General features: G+C 48.8%; 1 protein-coding gene and 1 long non-coding RNA gene across 2 annotated transcripts; both read left to right on the top strand.

Annotated features, from left to right (window-relative positions):
• The first annotated feature begins 1,948 nt into the window (after positions 1 to 1,948).
• On the top strand, positions 1,949 to 14,955 carry PTGER3 (prostaglandin E receptor 3). The gene is made up of 2 exons (XM_030033959.2): positions 1,949 to 2,793; positions 11,673 to 14,955. Exons 1-2 carry the CDS (start codon positions 2,014 to 2,016, stop codon positions 11,958 to 11,960), a joined length of 1,068 nt encoding a protein of 355 aa, XP_029889819.1. The 5' UTR covers positions 1,949 to 2,013; the 3' UTR covers positions 11,961 to 14,955.
• A 7,307-nt stretch (positions 14,956 to 22,262) lies between these two features.
• On the top strand, positions 22,263 to 23,431 carry LOC115349234. Its single transcript, XR_003926038.1, has 2 exons — positions 22,263 to 22,423; positions 22,783 to 23,431. It is a non-coding gene; the product is annotated as an uncharacterized LOC115349234 (long non-coding RNA).
• Positions 23,432 to 25,846: the final 2,415 nt, after the last annotated feature.

The raw sequence follows: 25,846 nt of genomic DNA, 5'->3' as shown, positions 1-25,846 counted from the left end.
GGTTTCTGTTCTTTATTCAGAAATAACATGAGCTAATAGGGTGTTTGTTTTGGGTTGGGGTTTTGTTTGTTTTTTTTTTAAAGTATGAAAGTACAGATATTTGTGCGATCTTTTGCAAAATTTTGGCAAGGGAGCAACAGGAGGGAGCAATGCTCCTGTGACAGTTCAATGATGATGACAGCTTTGAGCAAAGTCCTGCACAATGTACTAACTTTACCTGTCCTCCCATTATCAAAATGAGTAGTCTTTTTATTGGAAAAAGAGGTTGCTTACACATGCATTTAAGGAAAAAAAAAAAAAGCCTGTAGAATGCTTCGTACTTCGTTTGGAAAATGGAACTAATAAATTGATGCTTTCTCTCATAGGCTGGTTATGGACCCCATCCAGAAATAAGCCACAACCAAGCTAACAGGGAACATTCCTGCTGAAAAACTGTGGGGCACAAATATCAAGCGCAGTACCAAACGACGGCACACAAACCTTCCAAATGGCAGAGGGGGGGCACAGAAGATGTGTGCTCAACTTACAGTAGCTCCAAATCAATGACTCAATGTCAGAATTGGAAAGGAGAGAGGGGGGGAGGAGAGGAAAGGATATTTTCCCCTCACACTTTCCAGACTTTCTACTTTAAGCTGTGTACATCTGAGTTTGGCGTGAATGTTGTTCCCAGCAGTGGACTTGCTCCACAAATGGCATCCTGCTGTACATCTGCAAAGTTAAAGTCTGGATTCCTTTGTTTAAGGACAGGTTGTTGTACATGTTCTAGAAAGCCGAGCATTAACAAAGAAGCCACAGCTCAATAATTTATAAAGCAGGCCGTAACTTCTACTATGGTTCTTAATTATGAGAAATGTGGCTTTTTCCATTTCATGATGTAGCATGCGCACGCTCGGTCATACAAAGTAAAACCTGAGCAGAGCAGCATTTTAAACTAGACTTTGTTAATAGCACTTTAAACCCATAAAACTGTTAAAACTTCTTAAAACTGTTAACTCTGCTTTCACAGGAAAAACGACTTAAATCCCTAGCGGTAGCTGACTACATAGAGCAAGCCTGGAAGTTCCTGCTCATAAGCAAAGAAATTATTGTAACACGAAACAAGGATTTGTAATGATAATTAGCGTGGGTTCTCGGACTCGTCGTTACCTGTGACGGCGGGAAAGCCGGGTCCCACCAGCCTCCCGAGACGGTGAGGACGTGGGAATGGCACAAAGCTGAAGGTGCTCCAGCGCGGTGGGTGTCGTGGCTGCTCAGGAGCTCTCTCCCCTAACAGCTGGGGGGGGGGGTTCATTGATTTATTCCCGGTTAACCAAGCCAGTTTCGGCCCGAGGTCAGAGACACCGCTTGGTTGAGCCTGAACTGTGCTCAAACTCAGCCCTGGGAGTTAAAACGGGGCGGGAGAAGAAAGAAGAAGAGAGCAGCCGTCGCCTGCGTCGCGCCCTCAGGGTACGAGGAAGGCGGCGGAGCTGCCGCGCAAGGCCGCCGGCATCCCGAGGGCCGCGGCCGCCCCCGGCACCTCACGGCTCGGCAGCGGTTCAGCTTCCAGCGGAACACCCGCGGTCGGGGGACGGGGACAGCCCCGGTGCCGCCCGGGGGCAGCAGAGCTCACGGACCGGCTCGGCCAGCGCCCGCCGCCGCCATCGCGCTGGGGGGCCGGCCGGCAGCCCCCCGTCCCGTCCCCGTCCGTCTCCCTGAGGGAGCCATCCCCGCGGGGCCCGTCCTGGGGCACGGCAGGGTTCCCCAGCTCCGCGGCTGGCTGAGGGCGGCTGGGCGCCGGCAACGCTCCGCGGCCGGGCTGTGCCGTGCCGTGCCGCGCCGCCTCCTCCCCTCCCCTCCGGCCGCCCCCCTCCCGCCCGCCCGCCTCCCCCTTCTCTCGCGCCGTCCTCGCCGCGCTCTCCTCTCCCTCCTCGCCTCCTCACCGCCATGGGCCGCCCTCCTCGCTCCCCCCCGCCGCCCGTAGTCCGTCCGCCAGCCAGTTGCCAGGACGACCCCAACGGCACCGAGGCCGGCGCCATGGGGCAGCGGGACAACGGGACGGGGCGGGCGGCGGAGGGCTGCGGCGCCGTCTCGGTGGCGTTCCCGCTGACCATGATGATCACCGGCATCGTGGGCAATGCCCTGGCCATGCTGCTGGTCTCCCGCAGCTACCGGGCCAAGGAGAGCCGGCGGAAGCGATCCTTCCTGCTGTGCATCGGCTCCCTGGCGCTCACCGACCTGCTGGGGCAGCTGCTGACCAGCCCCATCGTCATCTCTGTCTACCTGTCCGACCGCGCCTGGGATGCCGTCGACCCCTCGGGCCACCTCTGCGCCTTCTTCGGCTTCAGCATGACCTTCTTCGGCCTCTGCCCGCTCTTCATCGCCAGCGCCATGGCCGTGGAGAGGACGCTGGCCATCCGTGCGCCCCACTGGTACGCCAGCCACATGAAGACGCGGGTGACGAAGGCGGTGCTGCTCGGCATCTGGCTGGCCGTGTTCGCCTTCGCCCTCCTGCCCGTCGCCGGCCTGGGCCAGTACACGCTGCAGTGGCCCGGCACCTGGTGCTTCATCAGCACCGGCGACAGCCAGCTCACCGGGAGCCTCTTCTTCGCCTCCACCTTCGCCGTCCTGGGGCTCCTCTCCCTCGTGGTGACGGTGGCCTGCAACCTGGCCACCATCGAGGCCTTGGTGTCTCGTTGTCGGACCAAAGCGACTGCGTCTCGCTCCAGCAAGCAGTGGGGGCGAATCGCCATGGAGACACTGATCCAGCTCTTGGGGATCATGTGTGTCCTTTCGGCCTGCTGGTCACCGCTGCTGGTAGGTCGCCTTGCCGCCCGCCGTGGGTCGGCCCCAGGCCTCCTCCCTCCCTTCGGGCAAGGAGGCAGGATGGCCCCCGGAGAGAGCCGCCGGCCTGGGCAGGGTGGGAGGCTGCGGCGGTTGAGGTTCCTCACGGGCGGTATGGCCGCGAACGGCCTCTGAGGAGAGAAGGCAGGGACAGGAACGGAGCCTGGGGGGTGTCGGGTGTGGAAAGCCGGGAGGAGAGAGGCTGGGAGAGGGTAGCCCAAGTGCAGCATAAGTTGGAAAAAATGAGACGGAGGAACTGGAGTCGTAAGGAGGGACCCCGAGGACAGCAAGGGTCTTGTACAGAGGGGAAGGGCAGGGCGCGAGGAGGCCCTGGCTCTGGGGGCGGGAGGCTGGAGTCGGCAGTGCTGGTGGCACGGAGCCACGGGCGGATCGAGGGGGGAGCGGGAGCGGCGGGCGCCGGCAGCGGGCTCCAGCGTCAGGGAGGGCACGCTCTGCTCCGGCCCGGCACGGCGTACCTGCTCGACAGCACCGTCGGGGTCTGAGGGTGAGGGGACAGGGGAACCAGAACCTGCTTGTTCCTCGTGTAGGGGAACCTGGGAGGAAGTTTATCGAGACCCTGCTGCCATGGAGCCCTCTGCTCACAGGAGACAGCCGTATACGGGTTTTCACTTGCCCCCACCTTGCAGCAAAACTTAACTTCAGTGCTTTATGAGAAAAGGTACGACTTGAGGCTTCGCGAGTGCCTTCTGGTTTTCAGCAGATTGCTCACTGTACCGTATTTACGGCAGCATTCTGGGCTTTTTGTTTCTGGCTTTTTAGAGGACCCTTGCATTTCTTTCTACCATTTTGTCATTCCTCGCTTAGGCCCTTTCTTTCTTGTCAAACTGGGGTAAACCCCTCCTCGTGATGTAGGACTGGAGGAGGCTGAATCCACATCTCCTTCTGCCATGTGGGACAAGGGCACTACCCCATCTAAAAAGGCCAGCGTATTCTGCTGTCAGAGGATAGTATGATTTTTGGAAAGTTTGTACTTGGGATCCATAAGCAGGAAAGGGCTGAAGCTAGCTATGGTGATTTTGAAGTTTTTTGAAAGGTGCTTTATGGCTGGAGAAGGATTTTTTTTCCTTCTTGTGCACAGAGAACTTGAGCTCTCGTAAATGGGGGTGTGACAAGAGGAATGGCTGACAAAGCTAACGGCTGATGGGGATGAGGTAAAAAATAGAAAACAAATTAATTTAATTTAGTAATGTTATCCTTGTAAATTAATTAAAATCCATCAAATCTCCAAAATAACCCAGCCCCAAAATAAATCAGAGGCTGTAAGTTACCTTTCTGGAGATCATTAACAGCTTGTGACAAAAGTAAAATATGAAACCACACTGAAAATTTAGTGAGAACTTGAGAGCAGAGAATAATGTTCTGCTCCTCAAACCCCAAGGAACGTTAGATTTGTTAAGTTAAACCAGGAGACTGCCCTGTCACTGTTCCCGTGTCTCCGTGCATTGATTGCCTGCAGTCCCAGCCACCTTGGCTAGCTGTTAACATCGCTGTGGCTCATCCTGCCGTCCCGCTGACGTCTGCAGTTGAGTCCCAAGGGGAGACACTAGGATTTCTTTATTTTACAGAAGTTAACTGTTGCACGCTTGTCCATAATTAAACATGAAAAAATTAGAAGGCATTTATTAAATGAAGGAAGTATGTTTGCTTCTCAGCCCTTGCTTTTGTAGCCTTTCCGTTGGGCGCAGGTTCTGCCCTCTGCAGCCAAGCCAGCAGGACCCATGCTGCCCCCTCGACCAGCTCCAAGGGGGCCATGGAGCTGTTGCACCTGCGGGTTTAACCAGCCTTGTAGCATCAAGAAAAAATCCCTGAGATGAGGGGCACTTTTTCTCTTCCTTCAGAACCTGAGTACTCAGAAAAATCAGTGAGGATGCAGGGATTCCCCTTGGTGGTTTGCTTCCCGTGGCATTTTTGCAGGTTTAACAGTCAGAAGTCAAATCAATACAGCTGCCCCCTGCTCTACTGAATGGATCTGTGGGAAGTGTTACTGGGATGAGTTAACAGAGCAGAGCCCAGATCAGAAAGCCTGTTGTAAACAATGCTGAGACCTCCAGAAAACGCTCAGGGAGCTGGTAAGAGAGAGCAAGGCTTCTCAGAGTTTTCGCCGTGGAAGGTGAACTGACTCCCTGGCGAGGAGCCTGATGCTCCGAGTCAAAGGCAGGGCCAGTTGAAGAGCTACTGGTTGGCAATGCTTTGCGTGCGTTTTACGATCGTGTGGAGGACTGCTGCCCCACTGGGTGACACAGCCGTAAGCCAGAGTGAATTTGTAAACAGTGCAGCAGCAACACGTGAAAGCATATAACTTGTTCTGTGGAGTTCTGCAAAACTTCGCTGTCTAGTCAGCATATTCTCCAGTCTTCATATACTCAAAATCAAGAGTCATGACCACAGAAGCATTTTTATACATACACTTCAACTTTTTCTGTACAACTACAAAGTACAATTTAGGAATAAGAGGCCAGATTTTAGGAAGAGTGACCCTGGGGTAATGCAAGTGCATTTTCAGTGAAAGCCAGATCATAGAACTAACTCATTTAACCTATAGCTGCATCATTTAGCAGTTGTAAGAAATTTAGTTGAAACAGGAATCCAGGGATTTTCAGAGGAGATTTTTGTTTTTTTAAAAAAAAGAAATCTGAGTTTTAGAACTGAGAATTAACGGATTCTGACAACTATTTCTATTAGGTAAACAATGCCCTTTTACCCAGACAGTATTTTTAGACTTGATCTGTTGATGAAAATGACAAAATCAAATGTGATTAAACAGAAAAGTGAAACTTCTGATGATAGTGGCTGTGCTCTTAACAGCTTAATGAAGTGTCCCGTCTTGTCTCGGTTTGTGCTGGATTTGGTAGAAGAGAGGAAGTGCATACATAATGCAGGCATTGTCTCCTTTTGTCGTGCACTCAGGTTCTGACTTGAATTCAGCATGGAGAACCTGGGAAAACACTCCACTTAAGTAAGATACTGCTTTATTGTAAGTGGTTTCCAGTTCACGCTAATCTTCTATTTATTTTGGTGCTCAACTGTGGAGCATAACCATTGACCTAAGCTGACAGCAGATTGAAATGAGTCCGAGGTAAAACAGAGGAAGCTATTCTTTGATTGCACAGAAACATTGGTGCAGTACAGACTGGAATTCTCATAATAATTCTTTTAGAGCTCCAGGCTACAAAACTATTCACTCACAGAGCTGTTTCAAGGCTATTTAAAGCCAAAATGCTCAGGTATTCTGCTGCTTTTCCTATTAAAATACTTCTTCTCCTTAACCCTCCTGTCAGACAGACATTAAATACATTCTCCTTTACAGGTATTTTTATTAAAAATATATTATTTTGTAATATTTTTAGATGTGCAAAACATAGTTATGGAAAGCACCTTTACTTAGAGAGAAAAAAAGACAGTGATATTACTGAGCTGCAAGGAAACTAGATGGCTCCTTTTCTATGAGTCAGTAACTCTTCCCACTAATGCTCCGCTTCCATCTGAGGCTGAAATAGCCACCTGTTTCAAAACTGTCCCAGCGTACTGATCATTTCAGTTTGGCCAAAAGACTGGATTTTCCTGGACTGTATTTGTCTAGATAAGGTCACAACCAAATGGTAGAAATTAGAGCACATTTGTTGGAATCCCGCTAGACTTTGGTGGGACCTTGTCACAATTCCCTGCATCACTATCCTTCTGCAAACATGTTCTTATGAAAATCCTCAGCCTTCTTCAGTAATTCTCCAAGAGGATTGCAAATGATTTCACTATCACATGTTTCTGAGAAACAGAGAAGTGATTTGCTTGAGGTTGCTCGTGCCAGCTGTGCGGTGCTGCCCTGCAGAAAGCAGCACGGCCTCAATGCGGAGCCGGCTCCGAGAAGCAGTTCTTCCCAGGACATGTTGGTACGTCTGTGGTCCAGGCACACCGGGAGGTGTTGCGTTGCCCTCCTGCAAGAAGGTTGCTAATAAAGATAGGTCATCAGATGCCATATAACTTAGATCCTTTCTGGGTTACTGTCAATCTGATGGACGAGCAGCTACAGTGAGGGGTGAACTGAGGTTAGGGTGGTGTGGATGCCAAACATGCCCCTCTGTAGTCTACTTGGCTGGACGTGTCTTAGCTTTGCCTACGACAGGCAGTATTTCTACTTCAAAAAAGAAATCGACGTCCATGCTAGGCAATGGGAAGTTCTCCTTCAAGGGTCCACAGGCAGAGTCTGTCTTGGCAGTTGGCCTGCTCGAACTAAAGTCTTTAATTCTGCCTCAGCTTCAGCAGAGGCAGCAGAAAAGTCCTAAAAATTTAGTGAGACAAAATTACAATTTTGGTTTTAAAACAAGGTGGTACATGGCTATAGGTATTGTTAGTCACCACAAGGGAAAATCATACCCTGTCCATCGTGGCTTTCCATGGTTTACTCACAACAGCTGCTATTTGTATCTCATCAGGAGAACCCTCTCTTCCTCCCACGGCTTGCTTCTTTATGTGTGAGAGAATTGTTTAAGCAACAGATTAGGGCTAATGGGAGAGGAGAAGCAGTGTAAGAGGATGAATCCTCCTGTCTTCATGATGCATAGAAAACATGGGGGTTTTTTTGGAAGTTATCTCAAGAAAAGATTTTGCAGTCTGGGACCAGGAATTTCCCATCAGATTCTTACCCCGCGTTCCAGACCAGCTACTCAGCTCGTGCTTGGCTGAAAAATGTGCACCTTTAAGCACATCAACTGTTTTATTCTCCTTCTTTTACTGCCGATAGCAGCAGTTTCCAACATAGTTTCTAAAACTGGAAAAATATCTTTGGGAAAGTTTTCGTCTCTTTTTTTTTCCTTTTTTTCCCCTAACTACAATGGAAGTTCATTCTAAACTTATTGCAATTTAATAGTAAGCTGCCTGGGAGTCCCTGAGGTTAACACAGACTGCCGATGTAAAGTTAAGCTGGTGGCAATATATCACAGTGATGGTTGCCAGCTGGGGAGCCCATGAAACAACCGTGAAAAGTTCTTGTGTACTACAATCCAACTTTATTCAAAACGCTGTAAAGATATCTCACAAAATGCATCTTGTCTTTGGTTGTAAGTTTGAAAACCAGAGAAGTGGAGGGTTAATGTTATTGTAAAACTACATTCAGTGATAACAGCAAAGTTTTATCTACTCAGATTGAATAAATACAATTATCAGCTATATTATTATATGCATTTTGAGCCAAATTTTTTAATGGCATAAATTGTGTAGTTCCATTGAGTTTATTCCACCTGATGTTGTTCCTCTACCTTTTGCAGTCTTTCTTTTAATTCATTTAGAAGACCAGTACAGGCCATGATAAACAACCTCTAAGGATATCAAACAAATAAAATTTCCAGTAGAGCAATTGTTGGTCCAACAAATATTCCAGTAAAGGAATATTATGTAATAACACCAAAAATAAGCAGCAGTTGTCTTCTTGGGAAATGTATTTTATTGGCCTGATATTTTTGTAGCTCCATGGGTTCACTAACAAAAGAGCAAGACAACAAGGTCTGCAAAACAAGGGTCATTGCAGAGTTCCCAAAGGACAAGCTAGAAGATCTGATCTGGGAGAAAGTAATCCGAATACTGGGAATGACAAACGCAGTGTGGTTTCCATTGGCTGTTACGTGGGCACAGCATATTTACATACTCTTTACTGCTACTCTTTATGGGATGGTAATGCTGCGGTCCCTGTCAGGAGGTGGGTTGTGCTGGACTCTGGTGGGCACAGGAGGCAGATGCTGCAGGCAGCGCGGACCGAGCTGTGACAGTGACAGTGTCCTAAACAGCCGGAGGTGGCAGAGAAAGTGTTAGGATTGCCGTTGTGTGGGTCTGGTGTGCAAGTGGCGGTTTGATGTGTTCCAGATCTGTATCTCTCTGCATTTTTAAAAATCTCTACCAATGGCTACTTATTTTCACTTTTATTTAAATTAAATGTAGTAGATGGAGTCCTCAACTGCTTCTATTTAAAGAAACAAAAATAATTCTACTTTGCTCTCCGAGCTGCCCTGCCTTCCAAAGTCATCTAAGTCTTTCCAAGGTCAACACATGGTTATTGATCTGGCACCCAGAATATCCCTTTGAATGGAAAAATCCTCCCCCGTAGCCTCTGCTCCTGGTCACTCTTGCTCTGACTGTCCCAGTTTATGGGGACAGCAGCAGTCCAGATGTGACCTTTCTGGGTGACACTCCACTCTGAAGACAGCCTTCTGTGGGAAAACCTTGGCTGGGATCACTCGGCTTGTGGTGCTGCTGGTGGGGATTGTCTTGGTTCTTTCGAAAGGCTGAAGTCACGATGTTGGACAGGGCTGTGAATGATTGACTGCGAGTCTCGTCCCTCGGGCCGTTCCCTGCGTTTTCAGGACTGGCTGCCAGTTTATTTAGTGTGTGGTACACCCGACCTTTGCAAAGACAGTGAATTAGGTGTGCATCAGAGCCGTTGTGCATGGGTATCCATCTCCTTGACATACACAGTAGACACATCAAAATGCGCGGACGTACTGCATCTCGGTTACGCAGGATTTCCAGACAGTAAATTCTGACAGTCAACGTCTTCCAGTCATGGCCAGAAGAGCTTTGCACGCCAAAAAAGGACCTGTCCAGGAAAAGTTAGGTGTTCAGCAGCGCTGTCCTCGGAGTACGGAGTGCGGCACGCAGGCCCTACCCCTGGCTTCCCAAGTGTCAGGTCACTTGGCACTGCCGCACTTCGGTCCGTGGCAGGAGCCGGTACCCAGCGAGAAGGCCTGCTTGCAGTTGCCTGACGTACACTGGGAAGCATGCCCCGTCCTCACATCAGCTCCGCTTTTTTCCTTGCTCTAAAGCACCCGAGAGCTTCATTGTGCATCACAGCCAGGTGTAAGAGCACGGGTATTTTCCCCATTATACAGCTGACACACACGTCGTTTGGCAGCGAGTTGCGTGGCAAGCGCCTGCTCAGAAGGCGTTTCAATCCCCGTGTTTATGGGCTCCTGGAAAAAACATCGCAATACAGAATCTAATGTAGCTTATCTGTAGAGAGGCAACTAAAAGCCTCTGAAGTGATATATTTTTAAGCAGCTGTAGTTGGTACAGAAAACTTCAGACAACTGACACTGACTAAACCATGGAAAATTATATCTATCTGACATCTCTCAAAATGTGATTCATATTTCCCATGGTTATGTATTAGTATGTGAGAGCATAACAACGCCAGCCCTGGTGAGCTCTCTCACCAGCTTTAAAAAAAAACAAATAAAAAAAGCTTCTCACCATTTTTACCTGAATAAGCTGCAGCCTGATAACAAATCCAGTGCTCCTGTGGCTGGAGCACTGCACTGGAGATCCCAAGCCGGGTTCTTTTTCAGTCACAGGTTTTCTGTGCAGCCTGTAGCAGCCCTTGGCAGTGTCTTGCCTTTCTAGTCTGTAACATGAGAGTAAAGGTGTCCTTGTGTTTCAAGGCTCATGGCGTTGATAGCTGTAAAGCAAGTTTACGTCTTAATTTGGAAAATGAGGATGTACAAAGTATAGTTATTTTACTTGTACAAAGTATAGTTATTTTACTTGATTGAATCATTATAGTGCAGTTTTCAGTTTATAAGTCTTTTAAAGATTGTAAGCCTTGTGGCAACCCGTAAGAAAAATGGATCCTCTCTGCTGCCTGTACCCTACCAACAGCAGATATCTTCGCTGACACGTTGAAATACGAGTGATAAAATTACCTTAAAGTACAGATTTTGGGGTGAAAGTATTAATCAAAGCTGCCTCTTCTTTGGCTTTTCAGAATAAATGAGTGACTATTGCTGACCAGTTCTTATGTTCTGACATGTGCCATGCACACAATACCTGGCAGGACCCCCATAGCCCTGTGCTGCATAACTAGTATTGCAAATCGAGATGCTGCCATGCCTGATGGCATTTAATCCCCCAAAAATCAACCAGCTTGTTGCTTTTGGCTCCCAGGCCAGAGCTTGCTGATCTGTGCTGTGAGGTATGGGAGACATCAGTTACGGAAACTTCTACTTGTGTGAAACATTTTGCAGTGTAAATAGTGTCTCTCGGTCATACCAGTTCGGATGCTGTGGGAAACAGATTCCTAAATATATCATATAATCACTGGGGGAGTAGAACTGAGGGGGGAAAGGAGGAAATACAGGTCAGGTTAGTGCAAAATTTAGTCTGTGGCTTTTCACAAAAGAAAAAGATATTTTTTTTCTTTTGACTTAAAATGTTTTCTTGACTCCTAGCCCAAAACACCTTTATTAATACTTTTAATTTGGCTCAGTTCATAATCAGAATAGTTTACCTTAAAATCAAATTCTAAAATTTAGAAGTCATAGAATAAAACATCTTAGCTTTAAAATAAGAAGACATTTTTGTATTTGAAATTCTTTTTTCCTGACTTTTACTGTTCATAACATGATTTTGAAGAGCTCTACTCATCATGAGTTATTCAGCTGTTCCTTGTAATTGTGATAATATGATAATGATAAAATGAATCCCTTTAAGTCAATTTTGCAAGGTCAGTAATTTCCCTTTCTAGCCAAGGCCATCTTGAACCTCTAGGATTTAGCACACAGCTTTCTGTTGTGTCTCAAGCAGGGAAGCAGCATGTGCTGCCTTGGTTTAGCATGAGATCTGTAAGTCAGTCTGACTGATAGCTGAAAGGTATGATGTTTATCACTCATTTTACACACACACACAAACTGAGCTGCTCTCTCAATGCTTATTTGCTCTGATCACAGTTTGAATTGGGTGAGGGAGGAAAAAAATTTGACAGGATTTTGTCTTTAGGGATATTTGCATATAGTGATACACAGATAACAGTCTCCTAACATATATCACTTTCTCCTCCTAACTTTCCTTAGATAACGATGTTGAAGATGATCTTCAGCCACACATCATTTGAACACTGCAAGGGATTCTCCGGTGAAGCCCCAAGCTCAGAACTGCACAAAGAATGCAATTTCTTCTTGACAGCTGTGCGTTTGGCCTCACTAAACCAGATACTGGATCCATGGGTTTACCTGCTACTCAGAAAGATCCTCCTCCAGAAGTTCTGTCAAGCAGCCAACGCTGTCTCCAAGTGCTCTAACAATGAGTGGAAAGAGAGATCAATCACCTTGTCAGAAGAAATCCGACAGACAACGGCATGAAGGAGCATCGATCCATTTGCATGGAAACTACTTTTGCCAACGAGTACTCTTAAAATTTACTGTGAATAGGGGTATCTGTAACATGTTAGCAGCTGCGTAAATAGCTGAAAATGGTATTACTGAGTGGACTTACAGTGCCAAACACTTATTTATCCAATGTGTCAAAAATTCTCAAATATGGAAGAAGGAATTGGGTTTGTTTCTACATTTTGTTGTTATTGCCATTCATAACTGAGCTGCAGAACATGACGTTTTCTGTGTCTGAAACAGAGTTTGAAGAGAATTTTCTTGCGTTAAGGTAGAAAAAGTGGTTTTCCTATCAGGCGACACTTGGAACAGGTTCAACAGATTAAATTACTGAAGAGACCCACTCCTATATATATTGTAATACAAAGATTATCTACTTCAGAGAGTCCTTCTTCCTCTTTTTTTTTTGAAGGGACAGGGGGAGAAAGGGGCAAAAAATATAAGAATTAAAGGAAGACCAAATTAGGAGACTTTATTTGGATGTCAGTGGCTTAAAACTGAAAAGGTTGTGTTGTAGCAACGATGGTACATCATCTCTTTTGAGAACTGAAGGTAGCACGAGTCTCATGACACATGGATTTGTCCTGATAAATACTCATTCTGCATGGATGCTAAAGTATGCTCATCTGCTGAGGAGGATGTAGCATTGGGACAAACAGCACAAGTGAGAAATCTATGATATTTTTTTAAATAGCAGCCTGTGAAATACCCAGGCATAACAAGAATTGCTGTTTGCAAAGCACACTATAAAACTACTTTGAGCAGATGGAGAGAGTGATAAACAGGTTGTAAGAGACAGTAAATGTTCTTCTTCCTGTAGATTAAAGGCAAAGGTTTACAATGCCAAAAATACTGTTTCCATATGAGTTGTTTTATTTGGAAAAGCACATGTCGAGGAAGTAAAGGAACATCAAATGATTTTTAAGTAATGGGCATGCCACTCAAAACTTCTTCATTACTAAAATGTCCTACAAAGTGGCCAAAATAGTACCCCCAAATAGTTTATTTTTTCTTTGCTCCAAAAAGACAAATTTGAGAGATATGACAGCTTTGGGAATTTTTAAAATAATGCAAACTGGAAGAGAGTAGAGGTGAGTAGAAGTGTGTCCATCAGTCAGATCTTTCCCCCAGGTAACTTTCAGGTTTTATTAGAAAACTGAGTTCTAATCCATTTGTGTCACATCTGAAGTTTATTTTTAAAAGGACTACGTTTTTGTCTCGTTTTCTCCACCATTTTGTAGATAACAGCCTCTAATATCTCCTGTTTTGTGGCCTCTTGGGTGAAATTAGATGCAAATACAATAAAATACAATATATCATATAGTTGTACACCATATAGTATAGTGTCAAATTCAGGGGCTTTAAAGGCAAATTAATCCTGCATCTGCTAGGAATTTCTTGTACAGAACCTTTATTTTTACATCTCTTCCTTTGTTTATAAAAGTAACTACTCAGAAACTGGCTACTCACTTTTCTTGTTCTGCTGCTGTGTTGTCTAATTCCTTATCTTCATATCAGTCAAACAAAAATAATTAATCTGACAGCAGCAGCCACTGTCTACATAAATCTGATTTTATCTGGGTGGTGTTCGGGTGCAACCTAAAAGCTGATGTCTTAACGTTGATTCAAGAGCCAGCCTAAAACCATGGAGGCACATTTTGTAAGGTACTGCCTTTCTTTTATCAGTACTCATCATCTTCTTCAGTTTAATGAAATAAATTCCCTTTTCAGTTATGAGTCAACACCATCTTTCCAGCCGTGGGACCCCACGCTCGGAGCTGCGTGGCCCTGGCGAGCTGCTGCGCTGTGCCTGAGTCAGTGTTGAGCGTAACAATTGCACGTGCCTGCACGTTGATGGTGCTGCTAGTCCCAGTTCATTTACTAATCAGCAATTTGGGGAACACGGTGAAATAAAAATTTTACTCATTCTCTTTGAAAAAGTGCCCTGCAGGATTCATACTTTTTTTTTTAAAAATTATTTTGGAATATAAAAAGCCGGTTCTTCTGTCCAGAGGATTCGTATTGTTCAGTTTATGTACATTAGCTTTTAAAAACATATAAGCAAACCCAGTCGTTGGTAAAATATGTCAGGATGACCTTAACAATTAGACCGAATCATTCTTTGTCAAGACATTTCTGAGCAGCAGCACTTACAGAGCATACAGCTTATCTGGGATCCTAAGTGGGATAGCGAGGGAGAGGTTCTGCAAGGAAGAGTGAATCAATTCCCCTTTTATATCAGCTTTTTTATAGTGGCAAGAGGGGAGTGCTGTTTTTTCCTGTACACGATCAATCAAATACGTGGTCATGAGAGAATGGCTCAAACGTGACATTGCCTTAAATTGGCTGTGGGAAGGGACCCTTGTGCATTTCTAGAGGAACTGGACGTGGGCTTGTTGTTCTTAACGTGTCAGGGGTGGTTTCACTTCAGTTCACTTAAAATAATTTTGTTACGCCATGCCTTTTTTTAGTGAAATAGGACACTCACTTTTATATTTGGAAAAAGGCAGTTCTGTCCATCTTTGGGTGCGGTAATATGAAGAAGCTACTTTAAATATCAGAAAATGGGAAAGAATGTCTGCTTTTAATTTGTTTACAGAAAAGGAGTTTAAGCACTATTTGCCAGCCATGGCTGCCGTAATGGGACATGGCTGGAGGAACGCACTTTCAAAAATGACTTCAAAGAGCTTAAGCGTAAATGAAAGCTTTTATTTCCCATTTACTTGTTTGAGTGGGAAGGTGTATCTTTGTTGCATTTCTTTAAAGATGCCTTTTATGTGATGTATTTAAATTCCACTACAGTAGTATTTCTAATACTGGTTTTAGTATGTTGTACTTCTGTCCAAGTTGTTACGGGAACTGTAGGGTATGGAAAAATGATGTTGAGATCATTGCCTTAAAACCTAGCTTGTTTGTGTACCAAATCAATGTGTGTTGTATCAGTCGGAATTAAAGTTCGGCAGAATAACCCGTCTCTGTTTCCTCGATTCCTCTTGCCCGGGACACAATGTCACAACAATTTCCAACAGCCTGGACAGAGCTGGAGGTGGAAGCGGAGCCGCAGGGTGCTCGCCCACCTTCCTCCCCGCTGCCCGCTCCCGGTGGGCTGTGCACAAAAGCGGTAGGCGATGGAGAACGGTCGATCCTAACGTGTAAAGCATTATTTAGTAACGGGCCTTCCAATAAAACATTGAGTTTTGCAAAAGCACCACCTGCTGATAGGAGCCAACAGGTCTTGACAGGTTTACGTAGATCAGATTTTATCTGCACAGTCTTCCAGCTAGTGACCTTCTTCTGCAGGAAGCGTGCTGCGCCGCTGAGGAAGGCTGGTTGGGTTTGCTGCGTCAGTACAGGCTTTGCGGTTCCTAACTCGCTGTACGCCAAGCTCACGCCTCTCGAGTGCGGGGTGAGGAAAGCACGCAGGACCGGGGGTCCGGGCACCCCCGAATCTGAGACCCGGCTCAGTGTCTGAAGTGTTTTCAGCCATCCGCAGCCCCTCTCGCCAAGGGCGTTCCCACTTTTTTTTACATTATTTTACTTCCTTTTTTTTTACATTTTGTAATTTTAACACAAACTTTTTGAGCTTCTAAAGCAGATTTATACAGAAGAGCAGCGACTGCACTAATGTGCTGGAAGCATCGTTAGGATGGGCAAACCCAGCCCACCACCACAACAGAATTCAGTGTGCTCCTCCGGCAAGCCAGTGCAATGTCACCATGTATTTCTCCCGAGTTAAATGACCTTCAGAAGAGAAACAGCAAATGACTATACGCAATTTTCCCTTATTTCATATGCCCTGCCTGTTCCCTTACTGCTCTGTGGATTTATGGCAATTGCCGTGTGGCAGTACCGCTGGACTGGCACCCCAGAGAAACGACCACTGGCTAATACACGGAGGAGAGAGACCCAGGGAAGCTCATCTTTCAAATCACAGCTTGTCTTGGCTGCTGCCCTGAAAGGAGATACTCCTGCAAAAAGTCCTTCATAAAGGACTTACTGAGGTGGCCCATGGGTGGGTGCCCCAGGGCAGAAGCCTGTTGATCCTGTAAACCTCTCCTGCAGCTGGGGCAGAGCCTGAGCCGCCGGGTGCCGGAGTTAGTGTCAACAGTCACAGGCTGATGGGAGCCTTGAGATCAGTGCTCTGCAGCTAATAACATCAGAAGCACCTTTATTTAAATTTTCTCAACCTAGCACGTCACTATGTCACTGCAGAACTGGAAATACTGACCGTCACCTAATTTTTATCTATTGGTGTGCACATGTGAGCAGCTGGCAATCGACAGTGATTGCCGCGTTGAAATCTTTCACTTCTGGAGACCAGAAGGGAGCGTGAACGACTTCACATGTGGACGCTCCAGCCTAAAAAGGGACGGTCTTTGTACCAAACAGACCGAAACCAAATTACGGCCAGAGCACCTCTTGCGACATACCCGAAGAGCCATGCGGGGCCGCGGCGGTACCGAGCACCGTGGTTTGGGCTGCGGCCACTTTGCAGCGTCGCGCATTGCTCTGCAGCCCCACGTCGGCTCCTGTCGGGCGAGAGCAAATGAAGATATCCGCTACCCGTGGTCTGCCAGCCCCAGGTGTCGGGGGGGGGGGGTGTCTGCTGCCCTTGTCTTCAGCTTTTTCCCTTCGGCGGCCACCCCTTGCCTCCGCAACTGCGGCACCAACGCATCAGACCAGCTTAGCAGAGCCAGAGCAACCCTGGGATCCCAGCGCGACCGACAGCCGTACCGCCTGCCGCTCGCGCTCTTGCGAACGGGCTTCAACGCATCGACGGGTGATCTCGGCGCTGATTGCTATCGCTCTGAGCAATGTGAGCTTGAAAGCAAACAGGTTGCGCAGCTGCAGCATTACCCAAGCTGTTTATTTGCAAAACAAGCGTGTAAAAGGAGGCCCAAATCTTGCACGTAAAGTAATTGTCAGAAATGGATGTGTTTGCTGCACAGTGGGAGGATATGGAAGTTGAATAGCGCTCAGTGGTAAAGCATGACTCACTCCCCAAAAGAGCAAGACAAAACTGGTGAGGAGGAAATGTCAGGCACCCAAACTGGCCCGACGTGCTGAAGTAAACCCTCAGATACCTGAGAGATCCCCTGCTAAGTGCCACATTTTCTAAATTAAAGTGTAAGCTTTAGACAGCAAGAAATCCCAGATTATATTTTGTTCATTCACTTGATGTTTGTAGATAACATTAAATCATTTAGAACAGAAACTTCCTAGCATGCTGGTCAAAGTCTGAAGGCTTGTAAAGGCGACAGCAGTTGAGCACGGGACCTCTTCTGCCATGGTCAGCACCATTTTATTTAACCGTTTTTTGGCTTAGTTACAGTTTCCACCTTCGGGCTTATCGGTTCAGAGTAGCAGCTCAGATGCCTCGATAAGTGGGAGGATTTGGGGGTCGGGTCCGTGGCAGGGCTGCCTGCGGCGCTCAGACGCAGGGGCTGGACCCCGCCGCGATCCCTCGCCGGGATGCGGGGCTGTTCGGCAGCATCGCTGGGTCTGTGGGACCAGAAAGTCACCCGGGAACCCGCAGTGCTCCGCCTCCGGCTTAAAGCGTGAGTTTTTAGGTAGAATGCAGAAAGAAGGAGCCTATTTCAAAGTAAGAGGGCAGCGCAAAACCGGGGCTGACTCGCAAGCAGCCCCGTTAGTCATGAAAAGGCAAACGCAGGGAAAGGCGAAGGGGTACCCGAGGGGACGGAGGGGCGATGCTGGGTCTCCGCTCTGCTGCCTCGGGGCCGGCTCAGCCCTTCGGCCCCACCACCGGCGCGGGCTTTCCGAGGCGCTTGGCCTTGCTGCAGCCCCGCTCGGCGCAAGTCCCACGTGTGGTGGCAGGAACAGCTCACCACCCAGCCCTGGCACCCACAGAGCGTCTAATTTTAAGTTACTTTTTATCAGCTAAGTTGATCTCAGTTTAAAAAAAACAAAACAACAAAAAACCCCCACTGAAACTATGTTAAAAAAAAGCAAAGTACAAGATAGCATTAAAGGCTGCGAAATGAAAGAGAGGGGAACCACAAAAAGCAAATCTATTTAATCTTGAACAGCAGCAGGAAGAATGACAGCCGATAGGTCTGGTTGCCCAGAGACAGCAGAAAGCTCCCCAAAAGCGCACTCTGCGAGGATGAACAGCTTTTTCAAGATGCGCGAGCCTCTGCCCGGAGTTGCAGGAACTCTGGTGGGATGTAAAGTGTGTTTTACAGGCTCAAATCCTGCTCGGGCTCCCTTGATGAAGTTTTCACCCAGAGGAAGGGCTGACCCCGAGCACAGCCCTCCCCACCAGCTCACTTTGGCTGCAGCCCCCCCGGCCACGCTGCCTCCGGACTCTCTGCCCAGCGGGGCCGAGCAAGCCCTGGGAAAGCCGGCGGTGGTTTCCCACATGGACTCCTCCATCCGTGGCTCGTCCTGAGTCTCCGTGCAGAGCCAGAGCCGGTGCTCGGTCTCGCGGGGGGCACATCCTGGCTCTCGGGGCGCAGGCGCTGCCCCGTTTTTCTTTAACAGATCTCCCAATACAATTAAAAAAAATGAAATGTGATGGCTGTATTTTTCATGATGTGGGAATGAGTATTTTAAGAACACTGTTTTGACAAATTATAAACACAGTGACAAAGGCAGAAGATAACAATTTTCAAATAAATGTGTGATACTGAGTTACCAGAGGCATCGACAAAATGCACTTAGGGGTGAGCTGATCTCTGTCAGAAGTGGGAGCATCTGCCTGCCTGCAGGTAAAATGTTGTATAGTCCATGGAGTATTTTAGATCACACCAATGCAGTAAAAGAGTTGGAACCAGGGATGAATGACCTGCATGTACACCCACAGCCACTTTCCATGAAGGACTGAGGCGATCCCCTGGCTCGCAGCAATCCTCGGACCCCCCCAGTCCTCCACGTCCCCTGTGCCCAGGACGTTCCCAGCTCCCTCCAGTAGTGCTGGGCTTTGCTAAACCTGGGACCTGACCTTGGCTGAGGGTGAATACATGAAATGCCCGTTTATTTCATACATATGTGCATGACTACCTGTGCACTGTACAGACACGCTAGCGTGCTGTTGCACTTGTTCCTATCGAATCCCAACTGCAAATCAAGCCATTGCGAGGGGGGAAAGGAAGGAGTATCTGCAGCTGGGGGTGCAAAGGGAAAAAGAGTCATCCCCCAGCTGCCGGCTAGCACCCAGGAATCCTCAAGGACTTTCAAATAAGCAATAACCCAAACTTGGCTCGTGAAACCGCAACTTGCAATCCACAGGCTTCTCATGTCCAGCAAGCCTGGGTCTGGTGGATCTTTTCCAAAAACTGTTGGCAAGAGCGACGGGACCGGAAAGGTGTTTACAGGCTGCGTCCCGCGGATCGCCGCCGATTTATGGGGACTCAAGTCACCGTGCAGCTTGCTGGCGTAAATGTTCCCGAGATTCCTACTTTGAGATCGCTGGCTGAGTCCCAGCTCCTTTCTGTGCATTATTAATCTGCAGCCATTTCACTTGAGAACAACAGGTTATAAATTAACCAGCTGCTACTTTTATGGTTTCCCAGTTTTTTTTCTTGGCGGAAGCGTGGGCACGGCAGCGAGTACCATCCCGGGGGCTTGTGCTGACAAGGGTCAGAGCTTGGCCCCGCTTCAGCAAGCAGGGGTGAGTTATTCCCCCAGGACCCGGGCGGCAGCACGCCCCAGCGCCCGCAGCCCCGGGGACTGTCCGTGCTCCCTGCGGGGATGAATTCAGCCCTTTCCCAGCACCACTGCCATCAAAACCGAGCTTATGCTTGATGGTTATCCCGCCCCTGGGCTGCACATGCTGCAAAACTAATGCTGGGTATCTTTTAGCCAAACACCTTCCCTCTGAACAATTCAGATTTTTCAGCAATGAAGTCAAAAGGAGAATTCATTCTGACTTCACCCAGGCATGTCCCTGCTGGCATCGCCCTAAAGCACAGAGCAGTCTCAGCGGGCCCTGACGCTGATGCTAATGGGGGATGCGCGGAAATTCAGCCCTCACTTCAGTCCGCTGCAGAACATAGAAGAACCGCTTTGAATACAAAATATCTTAAATATGTTCAAATGCATTTTGTTGAAGACAATGTATTTATATTTTGGGCCACTTTGTTTTGATAATAAATTGTAGCAAAGGATAGAAGCCCCAGCTATTATGACTTTTTGTAAACACACTGGTATAACAAACCTTGTCCACTCTTCAACATAGAGGCTGTTTGCAGAGAGGGGAGCCACAGTTATTGCATGCATCCATTAGGAAAAATAAATTCAGCATTTTTAAAGGCTCTAGAGCTTGCAGATGAAAAACAGTATGCACCCTGTTTTACAGTGACTTTACAGCATGAAGATGTAATTTCCAACAATTTGCAGTTTATATGACAGGTTGGAGTCAGCTGGATTTTGCCTGATGTATTTGCAATTCACTGGCTCTGAATGTGAACAGGCTTTAAAGAACACAGACAACAACGTGCCTAGAAACCCTTTGGGCAAGGCTTTGTCCCATCCCGCCAACTTCGGGAAAGGTCATAGCCCGTCTCTCTCTCCGTGAGAGCTGTGCAGCGCACAAACGCCTCCGGTCCCCCTCCCAGGGAGCTCGCCCATCGTGAGTCCGGACCGGTCTTCGTGGCGAAGTACCGCGCAACAGCCCGAGACCGGAGAGATGTTCCACCGGAGCTGGGATGAAGCCCGTGCGCCGAGGGCGACAGCACGTACGGGCAGGGTTGGGGTGGGAAGTGGCCCGTGCCGCAGAGCTGGCCCAGCCCAGGACATCGCAGGCTGGTGATGCTTCGGAGCCGCCTGGACCGCAGCATCCCTCCGTCCCTGCCCCGGCACAGGCAGAGCACACGCCGGGAGCCTCTTCCCCGCAGGGGAGAGCTGGCTCCTGTAACTCAGGGGTAAAGGATCTTAAACCTTTACATACTGACTCTTCAGATCTTTAAAACTAAAGGGATCTTTGAACTATTAACCTCTTTGATGGTACACAAAGGTCATGAAGGCAAGGAAATAACAGCTTTTGTAGGGCGTCTCATTTAGCAGAATAAAATGCAACGAGGTGCAGTGGCTCAAGACTAAAACCAGAGTTTCAAATTAGAATTAGGTGCTATGTATGTAGAACAGTGAATGTGGCCTTAGACTGAAACCGCCAGACGTGACAGGGTTTCTGTCTCCTGGAGCCTCCGAATCACGACTCTTCCTCAGAAGACGACAGGTAAAGCCTCCGCTGGCGCGTTCGCCAGACCCTTGCACTAAACCACCTCACTGCCCTTTCTGGTCTTCAGAAGCTGCTCGTTTTTCTGTCACCTCTGTGCTACTACCTTGCATCTAATGAAGAGGGGGAAAGTCACTAATTTACAGGGGTTGGATGTGTAGAAACACTCTGGAAATAAATGATTTAGCCTCAGAATAATCAGGTTTCTCCCCCTCCTGTCCCTTTCATGCTGCTGCTCTTGATCTTTTGAAGACCCTTGAAAGGAAGATGAGACAAGGCTACAGACTCCGCAAATTACTGTTCTCTCCAACCGGAGCGTTTCCTTCGTCAGCCATCCCGCAGTCAGTCCTCTCCTTGAGCCAGCGCAGCAGAAGAAAGCCTCGCTACTTGCACAGTGACAAACTTCAACTGGAGCCTTTTAATGACAATGTTTTATCCAAACCATAATAATAATAAAATGATCTCTGCTTCGCTGAAGAACATCCTTTTAGCTTGGCTGGCCGCTGGCTTCAGAAGCAGTCCGCGATGCCAGCCCGGTGTCACGGTCAGAGCGGCGATAAAACAACCCGGCGGGTTAAACCTCCAGATAAATTTACCTTACGAAGGGCAAGAATTTATTGTCCTTTTTGTCCTCTGCCAAGGCTGCCGTGTCCTCCCCGAAGGTGACAGAGCAGGACACGTGCTCATTGACCGCAGAAGGATGCTGTGTTTGCAGAGGCAGCTGCCAGCGGTGCCCAGCCTGGAGGTGCCACCGGCGGGACAGGGGACCTTCGGGTTGCTGCACGCAGGGTGACATCTCCCACGCAGAGGGCAGGCAGGCACCGTCCTGAGGTTAAAGCAGAAAAAAAAAAAAAAAAAAAAAAAAGAAAGTGCCTATCTGAAGCTAAAGGATGAGGAGTGAAGGGTTTCCTCCAGAAACACGCAAGTCCCACATTTGCAGGGTTCCTGCTCTTTCCTAAACCCCCTGAGGTGGGCACCGGCCCGTGGTTCATCGAACCCAAGGTCAGTGCAGTCTCTACAAAGCCCAGCAGTGTAAGTGCGTGCTGTGTTACCCCGACGTTACCCACCTTTGTCTCTGCTGCAGCGGTTATTTGAGCACAGGTCAAAATCCTCCGCGTCGGCGTAAATCCCTCTTCCAGCTCAGCCCCCAGAGAAAGCTTCGGAAACCCTCCACGTCGTGCAGCATCCCGACAAGCGGCCCGTGCCAGCGCCCATCCCCGTACACAGCACACCCGCTCTGGTAAGCGAAGGAGACAGGTACCCCAAATTCCTGCCCTGCCCGGGGCTTTCTGCTGCGTGAGAACACAGTGCCAGGGTCGCCGCGGGAGGACAGGCAGGCGGCCGGGCAGAACTGTCACCGGTGTCACCGCTATCCCCAGCCATCCTGCTGGGACGGGAGCCGGCGCCGAGCTGTCCCCGCTGGCGGTGACTGGGGGTAGGTGCAAAACGGGTGCTGCGGGACGCTGGGAAGACATCTCTTTCTTTGGATTTTTCACTCCAAATTAGGTAAAAATAGTAGAAGACTCTTTGCAAAGCCTCTAGTGGCTCCAGCAGTGACATTCAATAATAACTACAAACCACCCACTTTGGTTATGGCAGGTCAATCTGACATTCTGAAATGGTCTGAAGAGCAAGACAAACCACTTTGTTTATTTGGGAACGGGTCTGCTAACCAGTACGGCACCGCTTCATCCCTACATCACACCTTCTGCCACTCTGCACAGAAATCAACCCACGGGGCTCTGCTCCGGCACCGGCACGGGAGGGCACGAGATTAGATCTGGTCGCACGGGCTGGAAGTTGCACAGAAACCCGTGCAGCAATCCGGGAAATGCCAGTTAATAATTTGCAGACCGTTTTACGGGGATGTTGCCCTGTGTCGGGTGGAAGGTCTCGTTGCAGGAAGGGTCTGTGTCCCCACCTTCCCCCTCTGGCCTCCACTCTGTGCGGAGGGGTGCAGCGGCTGCCCCCCCGAATGGGGTCCCCCTTCCCATGGGAGCATTTTAACTCGAGCTTTCCTTGATCGAAAGGCTACCGAACCGCCCGGGCCTGAGTTATCCTTGGGTTATGCTGTTCTTGCAATGTAATTCTGAAATAAAGCCACTTACGTAAAGCACGCTAGCCGAACCCCAGCCCCTGAGATTAAAAGCCATTTCTGCAAGCGGCCACACCGCCGACACGCCGCAGCGGAGGGCTGGGGGGAGCACGGTGACAGGAGGTCCCAAAAATCCTGATATAAATAAATAAGGAAAGGCAGCACTGGTCTCCCGCAGAGCCCTTGACCCGGGGGCTGTGCTCTCCTTGGGGCTGCCCTGGGCACTCCCGCTGATCCCCGGCTCTGCAGAAATACAGCTTTAAATCCATAAAGCCATTAGGATTTCCTAAGAAAGCGCTCCGGGTTCGTAAAACCAAAAAGCAAACAGACCGTTTCCTTGTGCACCCCCCCAGAGCAGAAGACCGGTTGCATCGCTCATTTGCTGCAGTCCTGAGCCTACAGAAACTGGATGTTTTATTGCGCTTCTGCAAATTGCAAAGCGAGGCCAGGGGTCACAGCGGCACGGTGAAACGCAGCAAACCCTGGGGTTTGCACGTGAGCGTGCAACTGCAACTGCTCAGCGTGCACCCGCGGTCCTGGCACAGCCGGAGAAGGCCAGGGTCTGCTGAGTCTGGGCAAAGCCGTCCTCCCAGAAAAAGTACCTGAGTTCAAAGAAATAATGAAGATTTTTTGTAATTTAGTGAATATAAGTGGGTTTGAGTGAGCCCTGAAAGCTACAGTACTGATGAAATCGTCATGTGCTTTGGGCCGCAAGCACACAGTTGGCGTGATTCAGATGAAGCATACACTTCTGTACTATTTATAAACAGCCAGCAGGCCAACCCCCCCTGGTTTTAAACATAACATTACGAGAGCATTTTAATTAGCATATAAAACAAAACAAAGGTGTTAGTTTCACCTTGCCATCTGACTTCAGCTGCACTGGCAATGTTTTTTCCCCCATCCCTAAACTCTCAGCCCAGCATCCCGTGGGGAGGTAGATGAAGGCAAACCCAGAAGCCCCCCCCCGGCTCCTCTCCCCCCTCCCCGCGTCCTGCCGCTCTGGGGGCATCTGGGCAGGCGTCGCACACCACGGACAAATCCTGCCTGCGTCCAGACCGCTCGCCTGCCAGCAGATCTGAACATCGTTGCCAGAAGGTGTTCCTCATCGTGCTGGCATTCCTGCTGTAAAATCAGAGGTCTGTTGGGTTTTAGGGTTGTCTTTTTCCTTGACGGGAATCTAAATTCAAATTTTTATTGGATTTTGGCCTGGAAAGCTTTTCTTATGATTAACCCTCATTTTGAATAAATAGATCTAAGGACATACTTATGGAGCTGCTGCTCTCATTTCTCATTTGTTGCTGTTCAGGCAGCAAGAAGCAAAGGTACCCATTAGCTCACACACGCAGCTCATCACCCAACAGCCGCAGGAAACGCTCAGTGACAGCCGCATGTGTCAAAATGCTATTTAAAAGCAGATGCAAGTGACAGGTTTGGAAAATATTTTCCTCTACAAGTCGTGTGTCGTCCCCCCCCCCTCCCCATGCGTGCCCCCCTTTGCTGTTCCCCTCCCCACCTTCGGAGCAGAAGGTGAGCAGACACCCAGGAGCGGACGCCAGCGCACGCGTGGGAGGAAGGCGATGGTTCTCCGGGCAGACACGGAGGAAGGCAGGCGGAGCAGCACACCGCTGCGGCATCACGCGCTCCTCCACCGGCTTCCCACAGCCTGGGAACGAAAGGGTAAGAAGCCCGGAGGAAAGAAGAATAATGGAAAAAAACAAAGTTTTCCTTTGTGTGTTTCCCTGGCATCACCCAACAAAGTTTCAGGGGAAGCTGGTGGCCAAAAGCAGGTGCGACACCACCCATTGCGATGTCGGATTTTTCCACTGGAAATCTGGGGTCTAATTCACAGCAGGCAGCCCAAGGCTTTAGAAACACCGGGCATCACGTCATCCAGGCAGAGATGGCGACTTCAAATGCTTCCGACCCTCAGTATCCCATGCCCGTCACTGTGCAAAGGATGAGCAGAGGCGAGACCTGTGCCTGAAAACGCTCTGCAAAGTTCAGGCTTGGTCCCAAACACTTCAGTGTCACAGGGGTAGCAGAATTGGCAACAAATTCATAGGCAAACCTCAGAATTAAGTCATTTTAAAGCTTCAAGCGTGCTAAATTAAAAAGCCCTTGTGCTGAAGAAGGGATCCAGAGCTGGGCTGTGGAGCGGAGGGCAGAGCCAGGGCAGCATCACCGCCAGGGCTCGGGGGCCCCTTGTACACCCCCAAAAAACACACAGGACAGTCGCTCGGAGTTTCTGTTTCCATCATGCCAGGACACAGGAGAGGGCGGCTGATGAGCGGTGAGGCAGGGGAACAGACCGGCACTGTCGACGGCTGCGGCGTGCCAGGCTGGGGGGGCATCAGCCGGGCTCTACCCCCGGCACCTGAACGAGTTTCGGCTCTAGATCTTCATAAGAACTTCAGTTTCCATAATGCCTTTCCCCGGTCACGTGCAGCCCCGCAGAGGCTCGGTTTCCTATCGCTGTGTACCACGCGCAGTCACTTATTCTAGTGCCGTGGGGGGGGATCAGCAGCTTTTTACCGTCACTGCCGGGATGTGAGCAAAGCACAAGGT

The sequence above is a fragment of the Aquila chrysaetos genome, chromosome 12, assembly GCF_900496995.4.
Source record: "Aquila chrysaetos chrysaetos chromosome 12, bAquChr1.4, whole genome shotgun sequence".
Lineage (NCBI taxonomy): Eukaryota > Metazoa > Chordata > Aves > Accipitriformes > Accipitridae > Aquila > Aquila chrysaetos.
This window is presented reverse-complemented; position numbering and strand designations above follow the sequence as displayed.

What these genes read in the sequence shown, in the direction of transcription:
- PTGER3 (XM_030033959.2), top strand. Translation starts at nt 2,014, where the DNA reads ATGGGGCAGCGGGACAACGGGACGGGGCGGGCGGCGGAGGGCTGCGGC. An exon ending in CCTGCTGGTCACCGCTGCTG is followed by an intron (nt 2,794 to 11,672) that starts GTAGGTCGCCTT and finishes AACTTTCCTTAG; the next exon opens with ATAACGATGTTGAAGATGAT.